The sequence below is a fragment of the Lepisma saccharinum genome, chromosome 11, assembly GCF_977018435.1.
Source record: "Lepisma saccharinum chromosome 11, izLepSacc3.1, whole genome shotgun sequence".
Classification (NCBI taxonomy): domain Eukaryota; kingdom Metazoa; phylum Arthropoda; class Insecta; order Zygentoma; family Lepismatidae; genus Lepisma; species Lepisma saccharinum.
In genome coordinates this window covers 84,944,111-84,969,225 of record NC_139239.1, presented here as the reverse complement: position 1 = coordinate 84,969,225, position 25,115 = coordinate 84,944,111, and the positions used below count along the sequence as shown (strand labels likewise).

General features: G+C 37.3%; 1 protein-coding gene across 3 annotated transcripts in view; it reads left to right on the top strand.

Annotated features, from left to right (window-relative positions):
• Positions 1-25,115, top strand: part of LOC145994951 (maternal embryonic leucine zipper kinase-like) — a 325,396-nt gene that overhangs the window by 67,366 nt on the left and 232,915 nt on the right. For all 3 annotated transcript variants that reach the window (XM_083131477.1, XM_083131478.1, XM_083131479.1), the window contains exon 7: positions 18,111-18,278. In XM_083131477.1, coding sequence (XP_082987603.1) covers positions 18,111-18,278 — 168 coding nt within the window. The remainder of the gene's footprint in view (positions 1-18,110; positions 18,279-25,115) is intronic.

The following is a 25,115-nucleotide window of genomic DNA, read 5'->3' as shown; positions in this document are numbered from 1 at the left end:
TATTGTTTTCTTCAGTGTTCAGTACCTGATAAATCTAGATTTTTAATTTTATGAAGTGGTGAAAAACTACATAAATACTCAAATTTTGCCATATTTGGATATGCCATATCATTCATAAATTTGTAATTCCTGTTCATACTTATGGGAAATGCGAGACACACTTATAAATTATTACAGAGAAACTTAGTACTCACGTTTTCCCGCGAAGCTATTTTTAGTTGTTCTACTAATTTCGGTGGCCTGTGCCTCGTTAGAACTTGTTGCAGTATTGCTTGGTGTGGTTCTGTTTTTAGTTCCTTGATTGCCACTAGGTGCGCTGTTGTTACCCATCTGCCTGCACCCATGTCATCTGCCATTCTTCAGTGTTAATTGCTGCAGTAGTGGAATCCATGTTTGGTGTGCTTGTCCACTATTGATGTTCAGTTTTCGTTGGAAGTGCATGATGGCATGTGTTTTCTTGATTTTAGTGTCTTATGAGTGTGTGCGCTGTGTGTGTGACATGTTCATGGATTCGGCCTTTTTTGTGTCTGTTAGGTGCTGCTGGATTCTCTCATTGTTTGTTCTGATGGACCTGCTGACGTAATGAGCCTTGCACTTGCACTCTGCATTACACACACCTGGGTTGTCAAGGAGGTGGGGGAGGGGAGTACTGTTTGTGTCTATTCAATCTGTCAGCTATTTTGGCATTTTGTTTGTACACTAGTTGGATGTTGTAGGAGAGAAAGGCTTTGGAAACCTTTTGTTGCATTATTAACCCTTTCGGCCCTGACTGTTACATATGTGTACGTCATTGGAATATTTTTTTTTGCTGCCACCCTCTTACAACTACGATGCCGGCGGTTGATTGATGACTTCTGAAGCAGTGTTTAGAACTTGTTTTGGAACCTGGCAGGTGCCGCCACCTCATGTTTGAAGTTAGATAATATAAATTGTGAGAGGTTGCAGACATGGCAGGTGCTACTCCTGGTAAGTCCTCATTTATTATTATGAAAATAATTTATTTATGCAATATAATATGTGTATATTCTAATTTCTATTTTGCTAATATTCATATTTTTAGAATCTTTACATAGTTTTCAGTTTCATTGTTTCTGGTATGTGTACTCGCACAGTATTTGTTGACATACACAATTGTGCACATCAGGTCTTTAGAGATGTCTTGTGTGCACTTATATTGCCGAGTGCTAGTAAAACCCAGTAAACACTAATTTGATTGGATTTTGTGTTTGACATTTTCGATTCAAAGGAATATGGCCACATATACACAATACCAACCCACAAGAAGGGATATATTATCAGATATTACTTTGTAAATTGGGATTGTTGACATGTTGGGCATAAAACTGACTATTAAATTATCCTATTCTTACTGCGTGGGAGTCTATTACTACTTTGCATATTGTCTAAAAGTAAAAATATAAAATATAGGAAGATAAAAGTGCACGGAGAATATTCATTTTATATTTCTCTACTCGTAAGATAAAGGTAAAGTTCACCGTGCATGAAGACACATTTAAAGGATGTGGGGTTTGGGCCCAACACATTCTTGATCTCAGCTATTTTGAAGGTGATGTGATCAGTACCATGCTCCGGCTGCCTTTATTCCCCAGGGTTGCCACCAGATACCCATTCATTTGAGACTGGGTGAACACCAAAGCCACTTATGCAGGGTCAAAGCCAGAAAAATTCCAACCTTAGATCAACCACCGCGGGAATTGAACCTGGGTCTCCCATGTTTTAGATGCCCTACCGATTAGGCCACCCCATTTTTCAACTGGATATAAAATAAATTATAAATAAAATACATTTGGATACTAATGAGGGTTAAATTTTACTTATAAAGTAACTGTATTTTTATTCCAATTTGTTAGGTCAAGAGGACACCCTGCAGTAAACTTTAACCCTAATTTGTATCTGAAACTGTGTAAGGAACAAAATAAGTAAATTACATATATTTTCTTATATTTCAGGCCCTTCACATGACAAAAAACATCGTGCCTCCCCGATGGCAAAGTGGAAGCATCGTCGCCTTGTAATTGAGGGGTCCCAGGTTCGATATCCGGAAGAGGCACATAGTGGTTCAGATCCCACTTTAAATTGTAGGTCCAGTCCCGATTAGCCTTACTGTGCATAAAGTGGACTTAAAAACACCAACTCAATCAATCAATGAAAAACAAAAAACATCGTGATAAACCAAAAACCTTTCTGAAAAAGAAGGAAAGTACCTCTTGAACTGCTTGGGAAATGGCAATTTATCAGACATTGATGAAGATGCTCTGTATGAAGCTATATTGAAAGACAGTGAATTGGGTAATTACGATGAAGTTGATCTGGATGGACCACATAGGGATAAACATTATTCGCAAAAATACAAACTATATTGCATGGCTTATACGAGGGCCACTATTTATATTTTGAGCCTTGGCAACACTGATTGAAGTTAGGCGCGATTTGACGTTTGCACGGAATCGTCTGGCATTATTGACCATAACGTACTTCAAATGTTTTGTCAATAGCTTGATTTGTGTTGTTTATGTTGCCTTTGAGATTGCGCGACAACAATAAAATGGAATTAACTCGTGAACATTTTCGTGCGATGATATTTTACGATTTTCGACGTCGATTATCAAGACAAGAGTGCATCGATCAACTTACTTCCACATTTGGCGATGAAGCCCCATCCTTTGCCACTGTGAAACGCTGGTATAACGAATTTAATCGTGGCCGCCATTCGCTCACCGGCGAGATTCGCGAAGGTCGTCCAAAATCAGTTGTTGTTCAAGAAAACATTGATGCTGTGCAAAACCTAATACTGCAAGATCGTCATGTGACATACTGTGAGATTGAGGCAACCATAGGCATTAGTTCCACCAGCATATATAAAATATTACATGATCATTTAGCTGTGAGAAAGGTATGTTCTCGTTGGATCCCACACAATTTGACAAAAACTCAAAAAGAAGCTCGCGTCAATTGGTGCAAACAAATGCTCAATAAATACAACCGTGGTGCTTCAAAAGACGTATATAAGATTGTAACAGGTGACGAATCATGGATATATGCATATGAGCCGGAACGTAAACAGCAGTCGACTGTATGGGTGTTTCAATATGAACCCAATCCAACAAAAGTTGTTCGCGCTCGAAGCACATCGAAACAAATGGTCGTCTGTTTTTTCGGGAAAACTGGTCATGTGGCAACTGTGCCTTTAGAGGAACGTAGAACGGTCAACTCTGAATGGTACACAACAATTTGTTTGCCAGAGGTCTTTGGTCAAATACGGAAAACAAACAAACGCCGTCGGATCATTCTTCATCAAGACAATGCCAGCTGTCACACATCTCGTCTAACAACCGACTTTATGAACAATCAAAAAATCGAATTGATGGGTCATCCACCGTACAGTCCTGATTTGGCACCCAATGACTTCTTCTTGTTCCCAAATGTCAAGAATAAATTGCGTGGACAACGATTTTCGTCGGCGGAAGATGCTGTTGATGCGTTGAAAAAACATATTATGGAGGTGTCTCAAGAAGATTGGAAAAACTGCTTTGACAAATGGTTCGAACGAATGCAAAAGTGTATTGACCATAAAGGAGAATACTTCGAAAAACAATAAATCAGTTTTGAATGCCAAATTCCTGTTTTTTCATTGTTAGGCTCAAAATATAAATAGTGATCCTCGTAATACATATAAAAACCAACTCAGAATACTACTACAAAGAATTTCCATTGAGACCTGTTGTACACAAAAGTGCACGTCTTGTAGTTCATGAAATATAATACTTTGAACTAAAATTTCATCATTTTGTGTTTCCTTACCCCAAAAAACAAGTTTTTAATTATGGTGAATTTTTTTTTTATGAAACAAAAAAAAAATCAGTGCTGAAAGGGTTAACAAATAATAATATTGATTTCTACCTTTTAGGTTTACTTTACAATCACATGAAACAGCCATGAGAGGGTAATTGGTCCATATATTCTCTCTTAAGTGTGCAAAAATGAATTCACCTGTAATAAATGTTAGTTCAATTGACTTTCTGACTTATTAGGAATTTTAAGAAACAATAGAACTATGGGGTAAAAATGTGACATCCAGGAATAGATGTTGATTGTGACATAGGCAAAGGAATGTACAAGCATCTAAATTACTTATAATAGAATAGAATAGAATAGAATGGTCTTTATTTAACCAGGGACCTGTAACGTAACCCAACTTGTAACGCTGTCAAGTTACGAACGGAACTATCAATATGCATTACAATGGCATTGGCGTTCCAGACAGTACCGAACAGATTAGACCTACCTACAACCTGGGTAAATTAGGTGTACCATTACTCAACGAATGGTACACCTAATTACCCCCACACCCCCTATACGCCTTCATGGCGTTGTGCTATGCACAGGGGAACACTTTACCTTTTACCTTTATTACTCAACGACCCATTTGCTTCAGGTTCTGAGTGGAACGGCTCTCGGGTACATACTGCACCGGAACGGTGGCTACCGGGTACAAAATGGAACCACAGGTTGGTAACCGGTACTGAAGCACTATGACCAGCGCTTGTTATTAAAATACCGGTACGTGGATAGAAATGGATGAAGCGGGTAACATTTGTAACAGGAGGTTACGGTACGTACCATAACACATACTGAGCGTATCCGAATTAAGTTTACTGTCAATCAAAATTCTGCAGCAGCAAATGGAATACCGATAAAATTACACTTCTTTGTTTAAAAACTAATTATAATAACTTTAGAAAAGAAAGTAATTTCTGATCTTTCTGGATAATTATTTATCAGAAAAATATGTATAAATACTATCTAGTTTATCTTTTATTAATTTGTTAATAATGGTATCAGCTATGCAAAAATTTTGAAGACCGTCATTCTGGCAAACTATTAACAATAGAAACCATTAGTTTTAACAAGCTCATGTATAATATACTAATTACAACAACCTGCGCAGAAGCTGGATATTAGTCCTTCTGGCAACCTGTTAATAGGTAGGCACCATTAGATTTAATATAAATACAGAAGTGAAATTCGGTTTGATGGTAGCTTATGCTAATTAGAACACGAGAAATCAACATGATTGTGGAAAACCGGAAGTTGATGGACACCATATTGAGAAATGTTACTTTCTAAGATCGAGAAGTGAAATTCGGTTTGATGGTAGCTTATGCTAATTAGAACACGCAAAATCAACATGATTGTGGAAAACTGGAAGATGACGGACGCCATATTGAAAAATGTAATTTTTAAGATAGAGAAGGGAAATTCGGCTTGATGGTAGCTTATGGGAATTAGAGCACAAAAAATCAACATGATTGTGGAAAACCAGAAGTTGATGGACGCCATATTGAAAAATGTTACTTTCTAAAATAGAGAATTGAAACTCGGTTTGACGGTAGCTTATGCTAATTAGAGCATGGCAAATCAACATGTTTCCGCAAAACCGGAAGTTGATGGATGCCATATTGAAAAATGTTATTTCTTAATATAAGGGAGTGAAATTCGGCTTGATGGTAGCTTATGGGAATTAGAGCATGGCAAATCAACACGATTGTGGAAAACTGCAGGTTGATGATCGCCACATTGAAAAACGTTAATTCTTAAGATAGAGAAGTGAAATTCGGTTTGATGTTAACTTATGGGAATTAGAGCATGGCAAATCAACATGATTTCGGAAAATCAGAAGTTGATGGATGCCATATTGAAAAATGTAATTTCTCAAGATAGAGAATTGAAACTCGGTTTGACGGTACCTTATGGGAATTAGAGCATGGCAAATCAACATGATTCTGGGAAACTGGAAATTGGTGAACACCATATTGCAAAATATTATTTCCTAAGACAGAGGAGTGAAATTCTGTTTGGTGGTAGCTTATGGGAATTAGAGCATGGCAAATAATATGATTCTTGAAAACCGGGAGTTGATGGTCGCCATATTGAAATACGTTAATTCCTAAGATAGAGCAGTGAAATTTGGTTTGATGGTAGCTTATGCGAATTAGAGCATGTCAAATCAACATGATTCTGGTGATCCGAAAGTTGATGGACGCCATATTGAAAAATGTTTTTTCTTAAGATATAGGAGTGAAATTCGGTTTGATGGTAGCTTATGGAAATTAGAGCATTGCAAATCAGCATGATTCTGGAAAACCAAAACTTGATGGACGCCATATCGAAAAATGTTATTTCTTAAGATAGAGGAGTGAGATTCGGTTTGATGTTAACTTATGGGAATTAGAGCGTGGCAAATCAACATGATTCTGGAAAACTGGAAGTTGATGGACGCCATATTGAAAAATGTTATTTCTTAAGATAGAGTGAAATTTGGTTTCAAGGTAGCTTACGGGATTAGAGTATGACAAATCAATATGATTCTGAAAAACAGAAAGTTGATGGACGGCATATTAAAATATGTTATTTCTTCAGATAGAGGAGTGAAATTCAGTTTGATGGTAGCTTATGGGAATTAGAGCATGGCAAGTGACATGATTCTGGAAAACCGGAAGTTATCAGAAAAAAAATACTTTAATATTCCTCTTTTCCTTTGGTGATTGCTTATGGTAATTAGAACATGGTCAATTTATATGATATTATAAAACTGGAAGTCGATGGACGGCATACTTTGTCCCCTATATACACATTCTTCCCCTCCCTCGGCAGTTCTTCTTCCAGTCTTTCTTCCTCGCCCCACTTCTCTTTTCCTGCACTCTCACCAAAAACGCATACATTTTACTTTACACACACTTACACTATAAAGATGGCTCGGCTGAAGCATGATCACTCATTTCGTTGCCTTCTCTAATAGCTTTCTCCCGCCGTTCTCTTACTTCTCCCAGGTATTTCCCCACTTCTTGCCCCGCTTCCTTTATTTTATTATTTTGTCCTCTACCACTTCTATCACCTCCCTACCTGTTAAGTTTTTCATCCATTTGTCCCTTAGGTCACGTGTAGAAGGGCAGTTCAGTAGGATATACTTGTCCGTCTCCTCCCCCTCGCACAAAGGACATATCGTTTCTCCTGCTTCGTTTCTCGTTCTTAGTTGTTTCCATCCCCCTAATCTGAACCATGCCAGCATGCCTCTTTCATTTTTTCCCGCAACCTGGATATATTTTGCTTTCCTCCATTCTCTTACTCTTAGCTGTTCCCTGATTGAGGTCTTTGTTTGGAAGTCTGCTATTATTTCTTGTGTGTCTATGTCGAGTAACCTGTCTCTGATTTGATTTTCTGTTGAGATGCCCCTCCCTCTTCCCATACCCAACCCATTCCGCTATTGTATAAGATATTTTTCACTTCCATACCCCAGCTGTAAACGTTTTCCTCCCTTGTCTGAATTTCCAAACATTGTCCCCTCAGCATAGTTTGGCCCTCTTGTGATAATCGCATCCAATATTTAACAACCCTCATCCGTGCTTGTACCGCGTCTCTGTTCAGGCCCAATTCCTTGAGAATCCCACAGTTGGCCGTGCCTCTGCTTACGCCGATTACTCTCTTATAAAATTCTGTTTGTATGCCAATTATTGTGTTGTCCCCCTTAACCCCCACAGTTCTATTCCATAGTTTAATGTACCTAATACTATTGATGAATAGAGGTTTTGAATGAGCGGGAAAGGCATTTGAGGTGCCTTATTGTTGTCCTTATGACTTGTTCTATTGCAAATTTTGTTTTAGTTTTTCTTGCCCTTATGTGGCCAACCCCCTGTCATGGAGAGTGTTGCCCCCAGGTATGTGAAGTTTTTAACCCGCTCGATTAAATCCCCCCCGTATGTCCATGTCTCCTGTCTGCTAAATATGTAGCCATTTTTGAAAGCAATGATTTTTGTTTTTTTAATGTTTACCTTCATTTTATATTTGATGCACCCCTCATATATGCTATCTATGCCCCTTTGAAGATCCTCTATTGCCTTGGACAAGATAACTATGTCGTCTGCATACATAAGGACTGGTTTACTTTGCACTCCTATACATGGGATAGAATCCTTGTCCATTTTAATTTCATGCGCTACCCAATCTATGAACAGTGAAAATAGCACTGGTGATAGGATGCATCCTTGTTTGAGTCCCCTGAGCGAAGGCTGTAGTGCCGAGACTTGGTTTCCTTCACATCTTACTCCGAATTCGACCCTCGCATATATTGCTTGCAGTGCTCTGATCATGCGTGCGGACATTCCCTTCTCATACAATTTTCCCCACAAAATTTCCCTATGAACTTAATCGAAAGCTTTTTCAAAATCAATGAAACATGCGTATAATTTCCCTCGCTTCTGTTTTATTTTCCTCTGTACTAGTGTTTGTAATATGAATATGTTGTCTACCTTGCTGTACCCTTTCCTGAAGCCCACTTGTAGTGGTGAGATTTTGTCGAATATTTCTGTCCATTTCTGGATCCTACGGTTTAAGATGTGTGTGTAAATTTTACTCCATATAGGTAATAAAGAAATGCCCCTGAAATTGTTTGTGTCATTTCTGTCCCCTTTTCCTTTATAAATAGGACAGATTATGGAGCTTGCCCAGTCCTTCGGAAAGTACCTCTCTTTAAAAATCTTGTCCATTAATTTGATTTGTGCTTCCACCATATGAATGTCAGTTTCGTTGTCTGAAAAATTCTGCCCCAATGGAGTAAAGTCCTGCCGCTTTCCCCTTTTTCAGTTTCACGTAAATAGCATGGAAACCAGAAACAACTATATATCGAGTAGAAAGGCTTATAATAACATTTTAACGGCAGAAAAGGAGAAATGGGAACAGGGAAATTTTGAAGACATAAAAAAAGGCCGTAGTAGAAAAGAATAACACCGCTTTGTGGGGCATATTACGGAAATTACGGGGCCAAAAGAGCAACTGGGCACATATTGAACTGTACATTTGGGAAGCACACTGTCGTCGTGTCGCCGGGGGTGGGGGGAAATATACTTTTTAGGGGATTTCGTTCCGATTCTCGACGAAGATATAGGGGTTACGCTGTTGATGCAAGAGGTTGCACTGGGTCTTCGAAACCAGTTTTAACTTGAAACATATTTTCTGTCATATATTTATTTATTTCTCATGTAGCTTACGGCTGTTACAAGCTTAAAAGCATTTCAGGAAACATGTTTCCTTCATCAGAAATTTATTTTTAGTTTGATGAAAAGATGCAGTTACATCAATATAAAAATTAGGGATGGGCCGATATGAAATTTTGGCCGATACCGATAAAGTACCGATATAAAATTTACTGATACCGATAACCGATATTGTACCGATCCGATATAAAATTAGAAATGGTCCTTGAAGAACCTGAAATGATCATTGATCTCCTTAATAAATATGTGTTTCAAGGTGACTGCAGTGCAAAAGAAGTTGAATATTTAGACATTTACTTTTTTAGAAACAAGGGCATGGAGATTATCCATAAAAATTACAACAAAATGGCAGAATTTTGTACTAAATTATAAGATATTTATCGATATATCGGATCGGTAAAATAATCGGTAATTTTACCGATAAACCGATACACCGATATGCCTATATCGGCCGATACCGATAGAGTACCGATTAATCGGTCCCATCCCTAATAAAAATATTTTATTTTTTTAATTTTAATTGTTGTACTTACTTATTTAGAACTTAAACTATTCTAAATATTTCACACAGCATAGAAAAATAAATAATGTTTTACAGTTAATATATTAATTCTAACTACATATTATTGTTCAGGGCGGCTACTCTCCGGGAATTCCTTGAATTCTGGGAATTATGCGTGAATTATTAGCTCCGGGAAATCTACATGAATTCTACGTGAATTTTTCTCCGTAGACGTGAAAAATTGCAACCTTTATTAATCCAAATGAATTCATATATTTACAAATGTCCCGAGGCAAGTTTTTCACAGTTTATCCTTTATTTTTATCCGGAAAGGAAAAGAGAAGAAAAAACAGCGTAGAAAATAAAATAGAAAGTGTCCTTTGCAGAACAATCTGCAATGCAGATTATTGCAAGATAAGATATCATGAAGTTGATTAGGTAAATTTAGTTTGAAATTCTTTTACAATTAGCATTTGTAATTTGTGTTTGTATTTCGAGCCTGAGTCTGCAAAATGGGAAATGTAAACTCCACATCTTAAATTGAATATTTTAAATAGTATATATACCGTTTAATTGAATTGAATAAGACATTTTGGATTCATTGGAATCAGTCAGACCCTTTATATTATTAATATACTTGTGTCTGTGGGTGGTGAGAGGTGGTAATGCGTAAGGTTGAAATAGAGAAAGCATCTGTTTGAACCTTTGAATGTTTGGAAACCTCGCCTTGAAAATTGGGAATTATACTAGAATTTTATCATGGTCCTAGAGTGGACAGACACCCTGTTGTTACATGTTGTAATGAACCTTATCAGTAAAAGGTAAATGTAAAGTGCTCCCCTGTGCTTAGCACCACACCATGAAGGCGTATAGGGAGTGTGGGGGTAACGCCCCACACTTTCTTGATCCGGTCATGAGTGGGGGTAATGTGATCAGCATCACGCCCCTGACCGCCTTTACCCCCCAGGGTTTCCCCCAGGTACCCATGTCATTTGATGCTGGGTGGGTACCGGGGCTGCTTACAACGTTAGAAAAGTTCCCGGATTTGAACTGGCCGGGGATCGAACCCGGGACCTTGAGCATGGTACTCAGACAGGTTACCGACTGAGCCACCTTATCAGTACACAATTGAAAAATACAAATATAATATGTACAAATTTGTAAGAAATATAAGATAATAATTATGACCTGAAATTGTTAGGGAATCTATTACTCATTCACAATTTCATCTAAATTATTTGTCTTTATTATTGCCTGCCCTGGTACATTCAGTCCAAGATGAAACTGTGACATTTGTTCAGTTGCATTTTTGTTTTTCTGTGTTTATGCCAGTCACAGTAGTTGCAACAACCTGGTTCTGTATTTCATTTGGCTTATCTAGGTTGTTTTCCTTCCATATCTCTTACCCCATGCTCTATTATTTTAGGATACTGCATCTTTATTCTTCCCTGGATAAGCAGTAAACTGTTTCCTAGTATTGAAGATATTCAAGACAGAAGTAGTTGCCATGAGAGCTCCTTCAAACATTTTTCGTAAGATTTTGTGTGTTTTCTGCAGATTTCTTACAGCTATGCTCAGCATCCCATGAATGAGTTAGAAGCGACAGGAAGTTCTTGAAACAGAATTGGTCATCTTTAACTCATCTACAGGCTGTGCACAAAATCTGTAAACCCCTCTACATGTATTATCATCATCACAGAGGTCGATCATATCTCTTAGGAATCCAAAATAACCATGTGTGTGTCCTTCCATGATCTCTACATAGCTAAATGAACTATTCATGTTCATGTTATTGATGTGTTCAGACTGCATTGAACAGCCAATGCAAAGTGGGAAAGTGCCCCATCCTGCTGAAACGAAACATTCTTCAGGATTTCTGCATCTTGTACTTACAGGATGAGTTAGTTGTTAATCATTTCGAGATAGGGGTATACTGACTTTGTGTGTCTGTATTGTGGTCATTGTGGTTCAAGTTATCATATTCACCTTCCTCATCAAAATTCAAAATTAATTTCATTTAGAAATAGTAGTTTTCCTGGCGACGTGATTCAAACAAGTGTTCTTGGATTGCCAGCCAGGTTAAATCGGCTCTCATCATCAGGGAATGTAAAAATGGAGACCAGTGTAGTGTTAAATATACAGGGTGTAACAAAAATAATCATCTGATTTTAAAGGCTATGTGTAGGAAACCAATGAACATAGAACCTTGCAGTAAGTTGTAAACTACTTGTTGAAATATAAAATTTTACTTACACAATTTTTACAAATGTTTAATATGCTCAGCTCTGGGTGCACGGCATCATGGCCAGCATTAGTGGAGGCTGGAGCCTTCAATTTGGCAACCCTGTAAACGTGACGTCAGCCGGCCGATGTTACTCGGAGGAAACATTAGAGAATGACCTTCCAGACTTAAAAAAGTAATAATAATTATGTAGCCCATTCATCCCGTAATCACTTCATTCACTCAAATTGTATTCACTAGTGTATTCAACGTTATTTTTCATAAGAAAAGCAGTATGTTATTAAGTTGTTAAAAATATACATTACATTTTTTTTATGCTGCATACCAGCATTTCACGGAGCATTCTGTATTTTCCACATGTGGTGAATCATCAAATATAATATATATCCAATATTGATGTCATTAATATTTTTAATTACCATGAGCAAAATAAATTAGTGATGCCAAAGAGCTATAACCATGACATAGAGGCTTAGAACATGTTTACGCAAGATGCAATTCCACACTGACGCTGAGAAGAGTTGTGTGCATGAGGCACCTCACGCTAAGCTTTTACTTGTATTAAGTACAAGGGTTAAAATACAACACTCAAACAAGAATTCGGGAAACAATACAAACTCAAAGAAACCTGTAAGAGCATAAAACTGCCTAACCTACCAAAACATTAGAACACAAAATCACTAATTCCTTTACTGTAACATATCTCCACAAGAGAAAAACAACGGAAATGTAACACCTTCTAATTTCTGAACCATGCAAAATTATCCACTTTCTCGCAGGGAGTACATAGTCACCAGCACTCGACATTATTTTAGCCTTGTACATACATGGGCTATATGCACACAAAACAAATATTTCTACATATGCACATCGTAATTACAATGTATTGTCTGTTGAACAAAATATTGGCAATTATGTCATAGACTGCTAAGATGAAGACGTTGTGCAGAAATATGTACATAAGATTTATTTAAACTCTGAATGTAACTCTCACTCATGCTGCTATCCACAACTACTTTGTACGTCTTACTTTTAGAACTTTAAGGCCAGTGTGTTAGATCTTCCAGTATTTAAATATTTAGTTCTTAAAGAGATTCGAATGTCATTCTGAAATGCTAGCAAATAAAATAAGGGCAAGCTACACATTATTAGAAAGTTCCATACTGCATATGAAATGCAAAGTTGGCCTTGCATTTTCTGCTTATTTCCAGTTATTTAACAGCAAATTTCTATTTCTATTGTTAATGTATGTTTTCCACTTACATCGTAATGTCAATCCTCTGTCCAGATTTGGAAAAAGAAAAACATTTTACACAGATTCCCTTTTTTCTTTAAGAGTCAACATCAATTTTGCTATTCGTGCACATGCTATGTAGCTTGATGTTTAGACTGGCGAGACAGCATTGCCAAATTTCAGGATTCCGACCTGTAATAAAACTGGTGTGACGGCATACATCCACACGATAGTCAAATTCATCGCATACTTGAGCAAGCATGTTTGGTGTTACTGCAGTCACTGTTATTTGGTTTCGCAGTTCGTCCACAGTTCTTGGAAAGGGGGTGCAGGTTGTGTGGGCACATACACGGAGTCTTTCACGAACCCTCACAAGAAAAAAATCACACACAGTGAGATCTGCCGACCTCGGTGGCCAATGGTGCCAACTCGGTATCCCCCTCTACAGCCGATCCATTGTTGAGGAAACTCAGTGTTAAGACATGAACAAACATTCAGGTGCCAGTGCAGTTGTGCTCCATCCTGTTGGAATATGAAAGCATCGGAGTCTGCTTGTAATTCCGGGAGAAGCCAGTTCTGCAACATTTCCAGATATGACATTCACTTCACACTGTTTTCCAAAAAGGAGTACGTACCATAATCCTTTTGTCGGGAAATGGCCAAAAAGACATTCAGTTTTGGGAAGTCTCTCTCATGCTCGACTATGGCATGTGGTTGACGTGATCCCCATATTCTTACGTTATGGGAGTTCACCTTTGCACTGAGATGAAACTTGGCCTCGTCACTGAGCACTATGCATTCAAGAATATTCTCATCCTTCATCTCCATGTCCAGAATGAATTGAAAAAACTCCACACTTCGTTGTTTATCCCCTTAGTGGAGGGCTTGTACAAATTGAATCCTGAATAATTTGAATAATATACATTGCCGCAAAATACATCAGACAGTCATATGGGTAACGGATAGCTCTTGATTGCTACGACGAATTGACTTTTTTGGGTATGTAAAAAACTCTGCCAGATGCGTTTAACATCTTCGTCGGAAACACGGGACCGACCTGTGGATTTCCCTTTACATAAACAATCAGTCTCTGCAAACTGTTGGTACCAACATTGAATACTCTGAGCAGTTGGTGGTGCAGTACCGTATTTACGATGAAACTCACCTTCACAATTGTAACACAGACTCCCATTTGTTGAAGCGGAGCATGCAGAATGCTTTGTGTTGCTGGTGAAACTTTATATTCCAACATGTATTTTAAAACTTATTGCAAGGTTCTATGTTTATTGGTTTCCTAAATATACCCATTTGAAATCTGATGATTCTTTTTGATACACGGTGTATGGCTATGATGGGGTGGAGCTTAGACACTGTCTTCCTATTGGCTCGCTCTGAATCCTGGTGTTCTTATTGGATAGTGTCGTGTTTTTACGGAGGAGTGAGTTCCAGGTGCAACTGAGCTGGAGCCCTACGTCCCTGTTGAGATTTGTGCTTTCCCGTGAAATGGCCATGGTTTCCTTTACTCATTGGTTCCAGTAACTGGCACATTTGGCTATTATTTTGGTGTCTGCAAATAAAATCCTGTGTCCCTCGGTGTTCTGCAAATCCTGACTTTTCTGTTTGGAATAATCTGATGTTGCGATGATGTTCATTACATCGCTGTTCAATGGTGCATCCTGTTAGGCCACCTATATATGGTGTCCCACACTCACACAGTACACGATATACTCCTGGAATGCGGAGTTCCAGGCCATCTTAGACTGAACGGAGTAGGGACTTTGTTTTCATTGGCGGTCTGTGAATGGTCTTCACCCTGTGCCTGGCTAGAATTCTGTTCCAACTTCCTGGTGGTGTGTCCGAAGAATGGTAAAACTATTGTAGTGGGGCATTCTTGTCCGTTGTTACTACTGGTAGAGGGGCTGTGCTGTGCAGAATTGGTCCTTGTAAGGGCCTTATCCCCATGTTCGGCTACTCTTGGTTGTGAAGAATCGGCCCTTCTAACGACCATGCTGTTGTCCGTGGTTGGTCTCTGCTGAAATGAAGCTGCCTTGGTGATCGCCCTGTTGATATCTCTAATGTGGTATCCATTCTGTTGTAGCATGGTTCTGAGATTAATGAATTCTAATTGTAGATTCTCCTGGTCCGAAATGCCCTGTGGGCGAGTGTTCAGAATGGCAAGACACTGTGCTTTATGATGGAAGCTATTGGCATTTAGGTACAGGTCGGTGTGCATAAGTTTTCTATACACAATAAGCCCAAGGGTTCCGTCTGCAGGGTACCCACACACCTGGAAAGCCTCAAGAAACTGGAAATCTCAGGGAATTTGAAAAATATTAAAATCTCATGGAAATCTCAGGGAAAAACATCTTATAGATCAACGAGTCCTAATGAAGTACATCTGAGGAACTAGAATATGCTCTTATCTGTTGATAATAATAGTTGCAACTAATGTATACTAATTAATTATAAATGGTCTCCCCGATGACACAGTGGAAGCGTTGTCACCTTGTAATCAAGGGTTCCGGGGTTCGATACCTGGTGGAGGCACTTAGTATCTCAGATTCCACTTTAAACTGTAGGTCCAGTGCCGATTTGCCTTACTGTGCATAAAGTGGACTTAAAATCACCAACTCAATGAATCAGTCAATTGATAATTATAACTTCATTAATCTAATTTGCACAAGCTACTTTGAAAATACAAGTTTTATATATAAGAATGTTTATTTTAAGGAGCCGCAGTGGTCTAGTCGGTAGGACATCTGACTGCCATGTGGGAGACTGTGGTTCGATTCCCAGGGTGGGTTAATTAAAGTCGACATTTTTCTGGCCTTGTCCTCTCATAAAGTGGCTTTGGGGCTCACCCAACCTCAGATCAATGGGTAACGGTTGGCCAGAACATGGTTCTGATCACGTCACTCCAAAATCTCCAAGATTGAGAATGTGTGTGTGGCCCTACCCCCACACATGCCTTCATGGCACAGTGCTATATGCACGGGGAACTTTACCTTTACCTTGTGTTTATTTTGCATTACAGATTAATAGATATTGCCAATTAGTAAACTTCTGTTTGTAACGAACCTGAGAGTTTAAGATTTTATATTTATAAGAAGTTAAGATTTTTAAAATGTTTGTTATTTCAAATAATGTTCAAGTTGTCACAGATAATTATACTTAGACTGATACTGTTGTAGTTGCAACTTTTATACATGTTTATAAATACGTCAAAATCTGTTCGTGTTGACGTCACTTTCTAATCTCAGCCGAATAAGTGAACTAACCTGAATGTTTCTCACCTGACGACAGACTGAGTTTGAAAAACAATTGAAGGTGAAAAATAATAAGAACTTGAAAACGGAGAGATGGGAAGTATAGATTTTGGTTTTTCGAGTTTTCTTCTTGCCGATAAGTTGAAAGTAAACAATTAATTATGTTCTTTGACTTTCGCTTTATGTGAGGGAATATACCAACGTTAGTAGTGAATGTTCTAGTGTTGTACTGGTAAGTGATTATGAAATATACGCGTTTATAAAACTGCGTTTTAACTTTGAAAAGAGTGTTGTGTTTCTTTTCTACCCAGCAAGCCCTGATGATTTGCAGATTCTCATGTTCCCGACTAAAGGAGTAGCGGACTAACTTTGTGATGACTGGTGTCCAACTGGGGGACGTTGCATGTTTGTGAAAAATGTGCATATGTTGGTTCTGTGTATTACGTTTTGTAATATGGTTTGAAAACGTATCTAACTCCTGCAGAAACCTGTAACCTTAGTCCTTAATCATATGCATCAGCAAAATAATCAATAAAATTAGCGATAACACTGATGTGCTTACACAACCATATCTAATAATAATTATAGTTTATTTTTGACAATAATAGTTTATTTCAAGTTCTGAACACAGTTACAACCAACACAAGATATGCAAGATACTAAACAACATTGCTAGAGTAATATATTTACATTTCAAGTTATGGTCTTCAAATAGACCTTTACTATACCTCTAAGAAATTAATAATGCTGAGCAGATCAATGACCAGATGCACTACAAAGTTAAGTTATTACAAGTAATCACAACACATCATCATTTTAATGACTTATTACTGTATTTATTAATTTACCAACATTGTTCTAATTTACTGAGATTAAGGAATTTTGTCTAGTGTTATATTTGGGAACCTTGTGTGCAATAGCTCTCATGAAATAATCGCTATCAATCTGTGATGAGAGCATATTATCTACAAATACACTCATTTTGCTTCTGCTTCTTGAGCATAATGTTTGTAATTTAAGTGATTTCAACCACTTCTCATATTTAGAAGCTCCATAACTATAATAATACGTAACAAAAAAAGTGAGGATGGTATGGCTACGAAGGGAAATGGAGTAGGCCATTGTATAATCAATTTAAGTACTCTGTAAAATAAATTGAGAATTCTGGAAAACTCAGGGAAAATACATTTAGAACTCATGTGGGGACCTTGATCTGGTTTGCGGCGAATTAGGGTGTCCAGGAATGGGAGGCATCCATCTTCTATCTCCATGGTGAACTGGATGTTTTCAGGATGTAGGTCCTACCCTGATTTACCTATCTGTGCATAAAATTGACTTAAACCAAAAACTCAAACATATACATACAGTATACATGTATGCAAATGCTAACTAGGAAAAAAACACTTCCATTTCTTCAGGATTGAAGATTGTGTAACTTGGCTTAAAAGAGCTTAATTTACAACCTGGAAAATATACTGCATGTTCCTGGAAAACTTAGAAAAGTCAAGGAAAATTAAATTAGAGAATACCTGGGAACCCTGTATTAACACAGGCTCCTATTATATTTTTTAAATTCATAAACAAACATTTAAAAAGCTCAATCTAAAAATCTTCCAATCAGGAGAGGTTTTACAGCATGAAAGGAAATTTTCTGCTATGAATTAATATATAGACTATTTTGGCAAATTTTTCTTTTTGATATTTATGTCACAGGAGTTGTAGAAAATTTTCAGTGCAGTTTTATTATTTGATTTCATAAATAGTGAATTATATATAATGTTTTCTTCCATTTCAGAGTGGAGTGTATGATCAACCAGCTTGGTTAAGTGCAGAAAGTAGGAAATTGATACATTCTATGCTGCAAGTTGACCCAAAACTACGTATCACCATAGGTGATCTTATCAGACATCCATGGTTGAAGAGAGGATATTCCACTCCCATAAAATGGGAGAGTGAGCACAAGGTAATTTATAACTAATTTAAATCTAAGTTGATTTATTGTCCATTTAGTCACAAGCATAGTGAAAATTGAACAATGATAGCAACAAAAATAATATATTTTAGGGGCCAGAAATTTTTACTTTTAGCTCTTCACCTACAATCACAGGCTACTTGCTAATGACAACTTTTCCCATTTAAATACATAGTGAATTCGATGCTGGGTGTGCTGCTATGATATTAAATTACACATTTGATTTTATTTGAACCTGAGATGTTACACTGAAATATGCTGTGAATATAATCAGTGTATTGAAACTAGAATTAAATGAGAGATGCCTGTCAACAAAAATAAAGATATCCAAATTTTGACAAGCAGGCAATGGCAGAGGACATCATCATCAGTTTGAGACTCAGCACAATTCAAATCTTCAAACCAACATAGTGTGAAAATGATAAATGAAGATTGAAAATAGCGATGGACAATGCTTACTTTAATCTTAGCTGCCGATTATGCAGTGGCTGGCATTTTTAAATCAAGTTTTTGTTTTAATTAATGGCCCTCATATTTCGGAAACACTGTGAATGAAGAAGAAGAGCATGTTATCAGCTGTAAATTGTTTATACCATGCTTTACTGTCATATCATATATACAATTTGATTATGAACAAAAAAATACAAGTTGCTTTGCTTTGTTTCCTCTTTCGGTCCACTTTGACAAATGATTTCCCTATTGTCAATATTTAGACACACACTGTCCTCTTTTTATATGAAAGTGCTTCTACTATTTCACCTAAAAGTGATTCTACAATTAGGGAACACTTTTGACTTCGATGACTTCACTAATAACTTTTTATTTAATAATTGAAAATTTCATCCTCTATGCTAATGACTCTTGTCATATCCATGCTAATGACAAACCAACTATCTTTGATTTCTCTCTTTTGGATGTTGGATTGAATTATTCCCATCTTTGGGTTTCTGATTTGAAATCATTCAAGAAGTAAATTCTAATTTTCTTATAATTTTGTTATTAGTCTGCTGAATTATACTTTTTTCCATGCTAATGACAACAATATAGTGACCTTCGTTACAGAATAAAAGTGTTTGTAATCCAGTCCTCCAAAGTATATGGTCAGTCACCTACTGTAGCTGGAAATAGATTTGTCATGTGCACTATTATTCTAAAGAAAAATAATATTCCTGCCTTCCAAAACTCAAATTAAGAAAATTACTTTGCTGATGACATAGGACAGCTACATTTTAAAAGTATCTTCGCTACAGCTACAGCTACAGCTACTGTTCCAAAATGTAGTTTCGCTACAGCTACATTTACCAAAAAGTAGCTCGCTGCGCTACTTGCTACTTCTGCATATGAAACTTAACCACGTGAATATTCAAAAGAAGCCCCTAGTATGATAGTTGTACATAATTGCTGGAAATTAGATTCTGTAATTTATTTTCATCATTACCGTCATTCGATAATTTTGAAAGCAGTGTTACTTCAGTTACTTATTATTACCTTTGTGTTTGAGAATAACATACTTAATGTAAGTGGCATATAAATTCAAATTTTATATATAAGTATTGCAATTAGGGTGTTACTCAAATTAATGATTACAACTATGTATACACAAATAAAATTTGGTAGGATTTTTTATGTTCATATATCAACATATTTTTCTTGAATAAATTTTTCATTTTATAGTAGACTGATATGAAGGCAGTATTTTGAACGAAGAATATATTTCACTGACTATTTCAAGGATGATGAGCATGATGGATAACCAGATTTTCTGAAAATCTAGATATTTATAACTGACATCCATCATTAAGATAAAATAATTCTTCTATAATTGACATTTCCACTAAAAGTTCATGTACAGCAATTTTCAAAACTACACCATAGAAACATGTCCCCTGTGCATTTCAGTGTTTCTGTCCTTTCAATTTAAGGTAAAAAATGAGACATCCAAAGTTGCGAGGCAAGCGAGGCACTCAAAACATGATCCACCCAATGTTGATACGTCACTGGTCCCTGACTGTCTTGTCACCTGCTCCTTGAGAGTCCATTTTACTATGCCTTCGGAATTAACCATAACGTGTTCTATGATATAAATGAGAAACAGGTGGAGCGATGCTACACGTAAGTTTTCCTGTTGGGAATGCTTACCTGAAGACACAGTGGAAATTTGTCACCTTGTAATCAAAGGTCCCAGGTTGGATACCCAGCTGAGGCACATAGTCTTGATTAGCTTAGCTGTGCATAAAGTGAACTCAAAACCAAAAGTAGGATGGGTTCCTCTTGCTCCTCCATTCCCCCCCTGCCAATCATCATTCTTCCTCATTCTCACAATTAGCCAAAGTGGCAGAAAACGAATCTAGTAAGGTAATTACTAAATACACCATTCATCCTCATTGTCATGATTAGTGAAAGTTAGAGAAGAACGACATAAAAGTAGGAAAAATACATACATTTGGAAACTGTATATTAACTAAAGAAAATTGTCATTTCTGCAAGAAAGCAATAACTTGTACATACTTTTTACAATACCACAAAATATACTGAAGAAACTGACTTGTAAATTTGAAACTTGTAAATTTGTAATTTTAAAAAATTGTGAACAAATATTGTGACGAAAATACTTGTAATTCCAGAAAGGGGGGGGGGGGGGATGGATGGATTCATACTTCTACACCTGGTACACAAGACGAACACAAACACATTAGACAGCACAACTACTACACAAGACACACACAAACACATCACAACTATAACAATATAAACACAAACACACCACAACTACTACACAATATAAATACAAACAAATTAGACAGCACAACTACTATGCAAGACAAAATAAACATACTAGACAGCACAACTACTACACAAACATACTAGACAGCACAACTACAACACAAGACACATACATACACACCACCGATTCTACACATGACAAACAGAAACACATTAGACAACATAACTACTACACAAGATAAACACACCAGACAGCACAACTACTACACAAGACAATCCCAACCACACTAGACAGCACAACTACTACACAAGACAAACCCACATATAAGCACACCACAACTACTACACAAGACAAACACAAACACACTAGACACCACAACTACTACACAAGACAAACCCAAACACACTACACAGTTCATAAATTATCTGCATCATCATCATCGCAGTTGTTAAGTTGGACTTAAAACAACAATTCAATTCAATTCAAATCCAGAACCTTTCATTACAAGCGCAGTCTAATGTATGTACTCTTGTGAAATTTTCTAGTGTCTGAAGATAATTTCAAATATTTCACTTATATCCTGTGCTTCTAGGTTAACAGTGAGAATGGTACTGAAAAGAGAACTGTGAAAGTAAACGAGACGACCAATACAGAGGAACACTCCGACCCATTACACGTGGCTTCGCAGTGTGACATGCAACAGTTTGGTATTGGGTCTGCCAGAATCCTCAGATGTTACTAATACACATAAGCAAAACTGATTATATTTTAACTACAGTCATCATCTACTTCTGTAAAAACAGTGAAACAGTCACCATACATGACACACATTGCACAAATGTTACGGATTTGGCATACAAAGTAATATAATACACTTATTTTCAGTGGTTTTTATTTTTTCTGTGACGTTTTGGCCTAGTTTCCCAGAACCCTTTCAAGCTTACACCAAGATAAACACACACACAACCTTACATGGCTAGTTACTCTACACGTCTAAGGAATGTATACGTAATTTGTGTTCTTGTTTCCAACTATGAAAACTGGTTTTACCACCAAGATTAATTACAAATTTATCAAGATGATGAAGGCATATTTACTCGAATCATAAAAGCATATCACTTTTTTCAAGAATTGACTTTTCTCTGCCAGCCCTCCTAAATCTTCACTTTTCATCTACTGATTTATACGAGGGGTGCCCAGAAAGTAATTTACAATTAGTAGGGACCTTGATATTTCGCAAACGCAAAAACCGTTAAAAATTTTAATTTCTGCGAAGTTGTGTTTATGAATGTGCAGTGATGTCTGGACACATTTCTTGACCGTTCGAAATAACGCAAATTGTTGGCATTTTTAGCGATTTTTTTTAAAAAAATGTCCTAAAACAACGAAATATTCCGTGAAATACAACATTCTTGTTATACATGAAATAATTCCGACAGTCACATGTATTTCCCATGATTTTTTCAACTTCTATCAAAACAATTTGCATTACAGAGCAAAGTGGCAGGGTTCTAACAGGAGATAGAGTGCGTATCTACTGTCACACGGGAGCCACAGCTTCAGCATTTGTCACGCGAGATGTGCTTTGAATTACCAAGCTAAGTGCACATCATCGGCATTTGTCGAGTGAGAAATAATGGAGCTCAGTCGTTAGGGTGTCTGACTAGCATGCGAGAGACCCGGGGTCGATCCCCTGCTGGGGAGAACTTTGATCTTTTCCACCTGTTCAAACTGCTCTGCCTCTCACCCAGTGTCGTATCAGGAGGGTACCTGGAGGAAACTTTGGGGGGTAAAGGTAGCCAGGGGTCACCCTCACCTTCGGCCATGATCAAGAAAGTGTGGGGCCCTAACCACACCCCTAGATGCCTTCATGGCTAGGTGCTAAGCACAGGGGACCACTTGACTTTTACTTCCTCAAAAATCTATTCCAACATATCAAACTGTCACGAAAATACGTAGACAATGTGACTTACAATTTAAAATAATAGTTTAAAAGCACAATTGAAGTATTAAGTTTTGGTATATTTGACAGAAAAATGTTCTAAAAGAAAAATGCAAATATTGGAAAACGAAACAGTAACAAGTCAAAAAAAGATAATGTCAATTTTGGTGCCATAATATATCGGTATCTGGCACGTGAGATTGATTGATTTAATTTTTTTTTTTGGGTGCGTCGCCACTTATGGTTATTATGCACCCTTCAGTATGTACGGGGAAAATTCAATTATCTAAAACCCTTACCTTAAAATTAAAAAGGTGGTATAAAAAATAACTTTCTCAAAATAACTTCCAAGATATCAAACTCTCACGAAGAGGCGTAGGCCATGTGACTTACAATTTGAAACAGTAGTTTAAAAACACCATGAATGAAGGTATAATTTTAGGTATTTGCCAGAAAATGCGCTAAAGAAAATGTGAATTTTGGGAAAGGAACACCGAATAGTATAAAATAAAAAAATATACCAATTTGAACAAAACTAAAAAAAATTCAAGGTCTCTACCGATTAGGCATAAATAAATCAAGAATATTAGTAGTAATTTATTGCATTTGTAACAGTGTCCTAACCTAATTTTCGGCATAATCACCACCGTTCTTCTGGAATTTGTCATGGCATGGCACTAAATTTTGTATGCCCATGTCTTATGTGTCTGACAGCAAAGACTGGAACTATCTCTATGCAGTGTGGCTGTCAAATCCTTGTCCTGCCAGAAACCTCTTCAGTTAAACAAAGAGATGAAATTTGGTACATGCAAGGTCAGGGCTGTACAGGGAGTGGTCCAAGATCTCTCACCTGAAGTGATGCAAAGGGCCCGCTTGTACTCAGCTGTATGGGCTTGTGCACATTGGATTGGCCTTCTGTGAATTGTGTGCACCATCGTCTGACCATACTATCACTCACGACGTCCGGTCTGCACACCTCACACGATTGCTGGTGGCTCTGTGCCAAATTCTGAGCGTGCAATGTAGGCTACATCGCAGTCGGTGGGAGACTGTATGAGAGCTGCAACCTTTAACCTAGAACTGTCCTGAAATGGCTGCATTGCGACTGTACCAGATTACAGCCACTTCTTCCTGCCCGCATGTGTGTGTCACTCTCCGGCCACTAGTGCTGCGTACAGGTACCATTGGAGCTTTTTTTCAGGTTGCCCCTCGTATATATGAACTTTCAAAAGCTGTTATTAACAGAATGTTCCTGTTTTAATGTGTGGTTAGCTAAATCAAGTACCTATACAATGCAATTCTATAAATTCCTTGCGTTAAATTTCTAATACCTACATACCCTTTTCGTCAGCAATAATGGTATAACTGCATGTTGTTTGTTTCACAGCACTTCTCTTGGATATACTGTACTGAAGCAGAAATCCCATTGATAATGTAAGGAAATATGACACTTTCTTTTGTACAATTCAATTGTTTCACTTATATGCAAGAGTTAAGTTGTTTGCTTTACAGAGAAGAGAGAAGTAGCTTTATGCATCGAGAAATGAGTCCGCACTCATGGTTCTTGCAAGCAAAGGGTTCCAAACCTCAGTGGAAATATCAACATATACGTAATACCGAGAATGGATAAGGAAACTGATAAATTACAAAATGTGTTTCTTAATCACTCTTCACTCTAATCTCATTTAGTCGTAACTTAAAAAAATTATCAAGTATTTTATTTTAAACTTACTACGTATGACAAAATTCGGTAATCCTTCCCTAGCTTGTGAATTGTAATAATTTTCGAAATTCACTATTTTGCAGTTTGAATTCAAATCATAGAGAATAGAGAAATTAAGTCAATTTGATTGAAGATAATTTTGGTACTTAACAAATCCATACCTGGATCTGCATGACTCACTGCAGCAATTGGGTTCCAAAACTGTGGGGGCAAAGACAGTATATTTCCCTTTGTAGACAGGGTTTAGCATATTGCAGGGGCAAAAGTGGTGAAAAATGGCAGGGGGGGAGGGCACTGCCCCACTCGCCGCCACTGTGTATTAGTTTATTATTTCCATTTGCAAGAACATCGATTTAGTTTAGTTTCTAATTGTCAGGGAAAAATGCAAATTTTGTCCTGGAAAATCTGGAAAAGTCATGGAATTTCATTTCTGCTTGT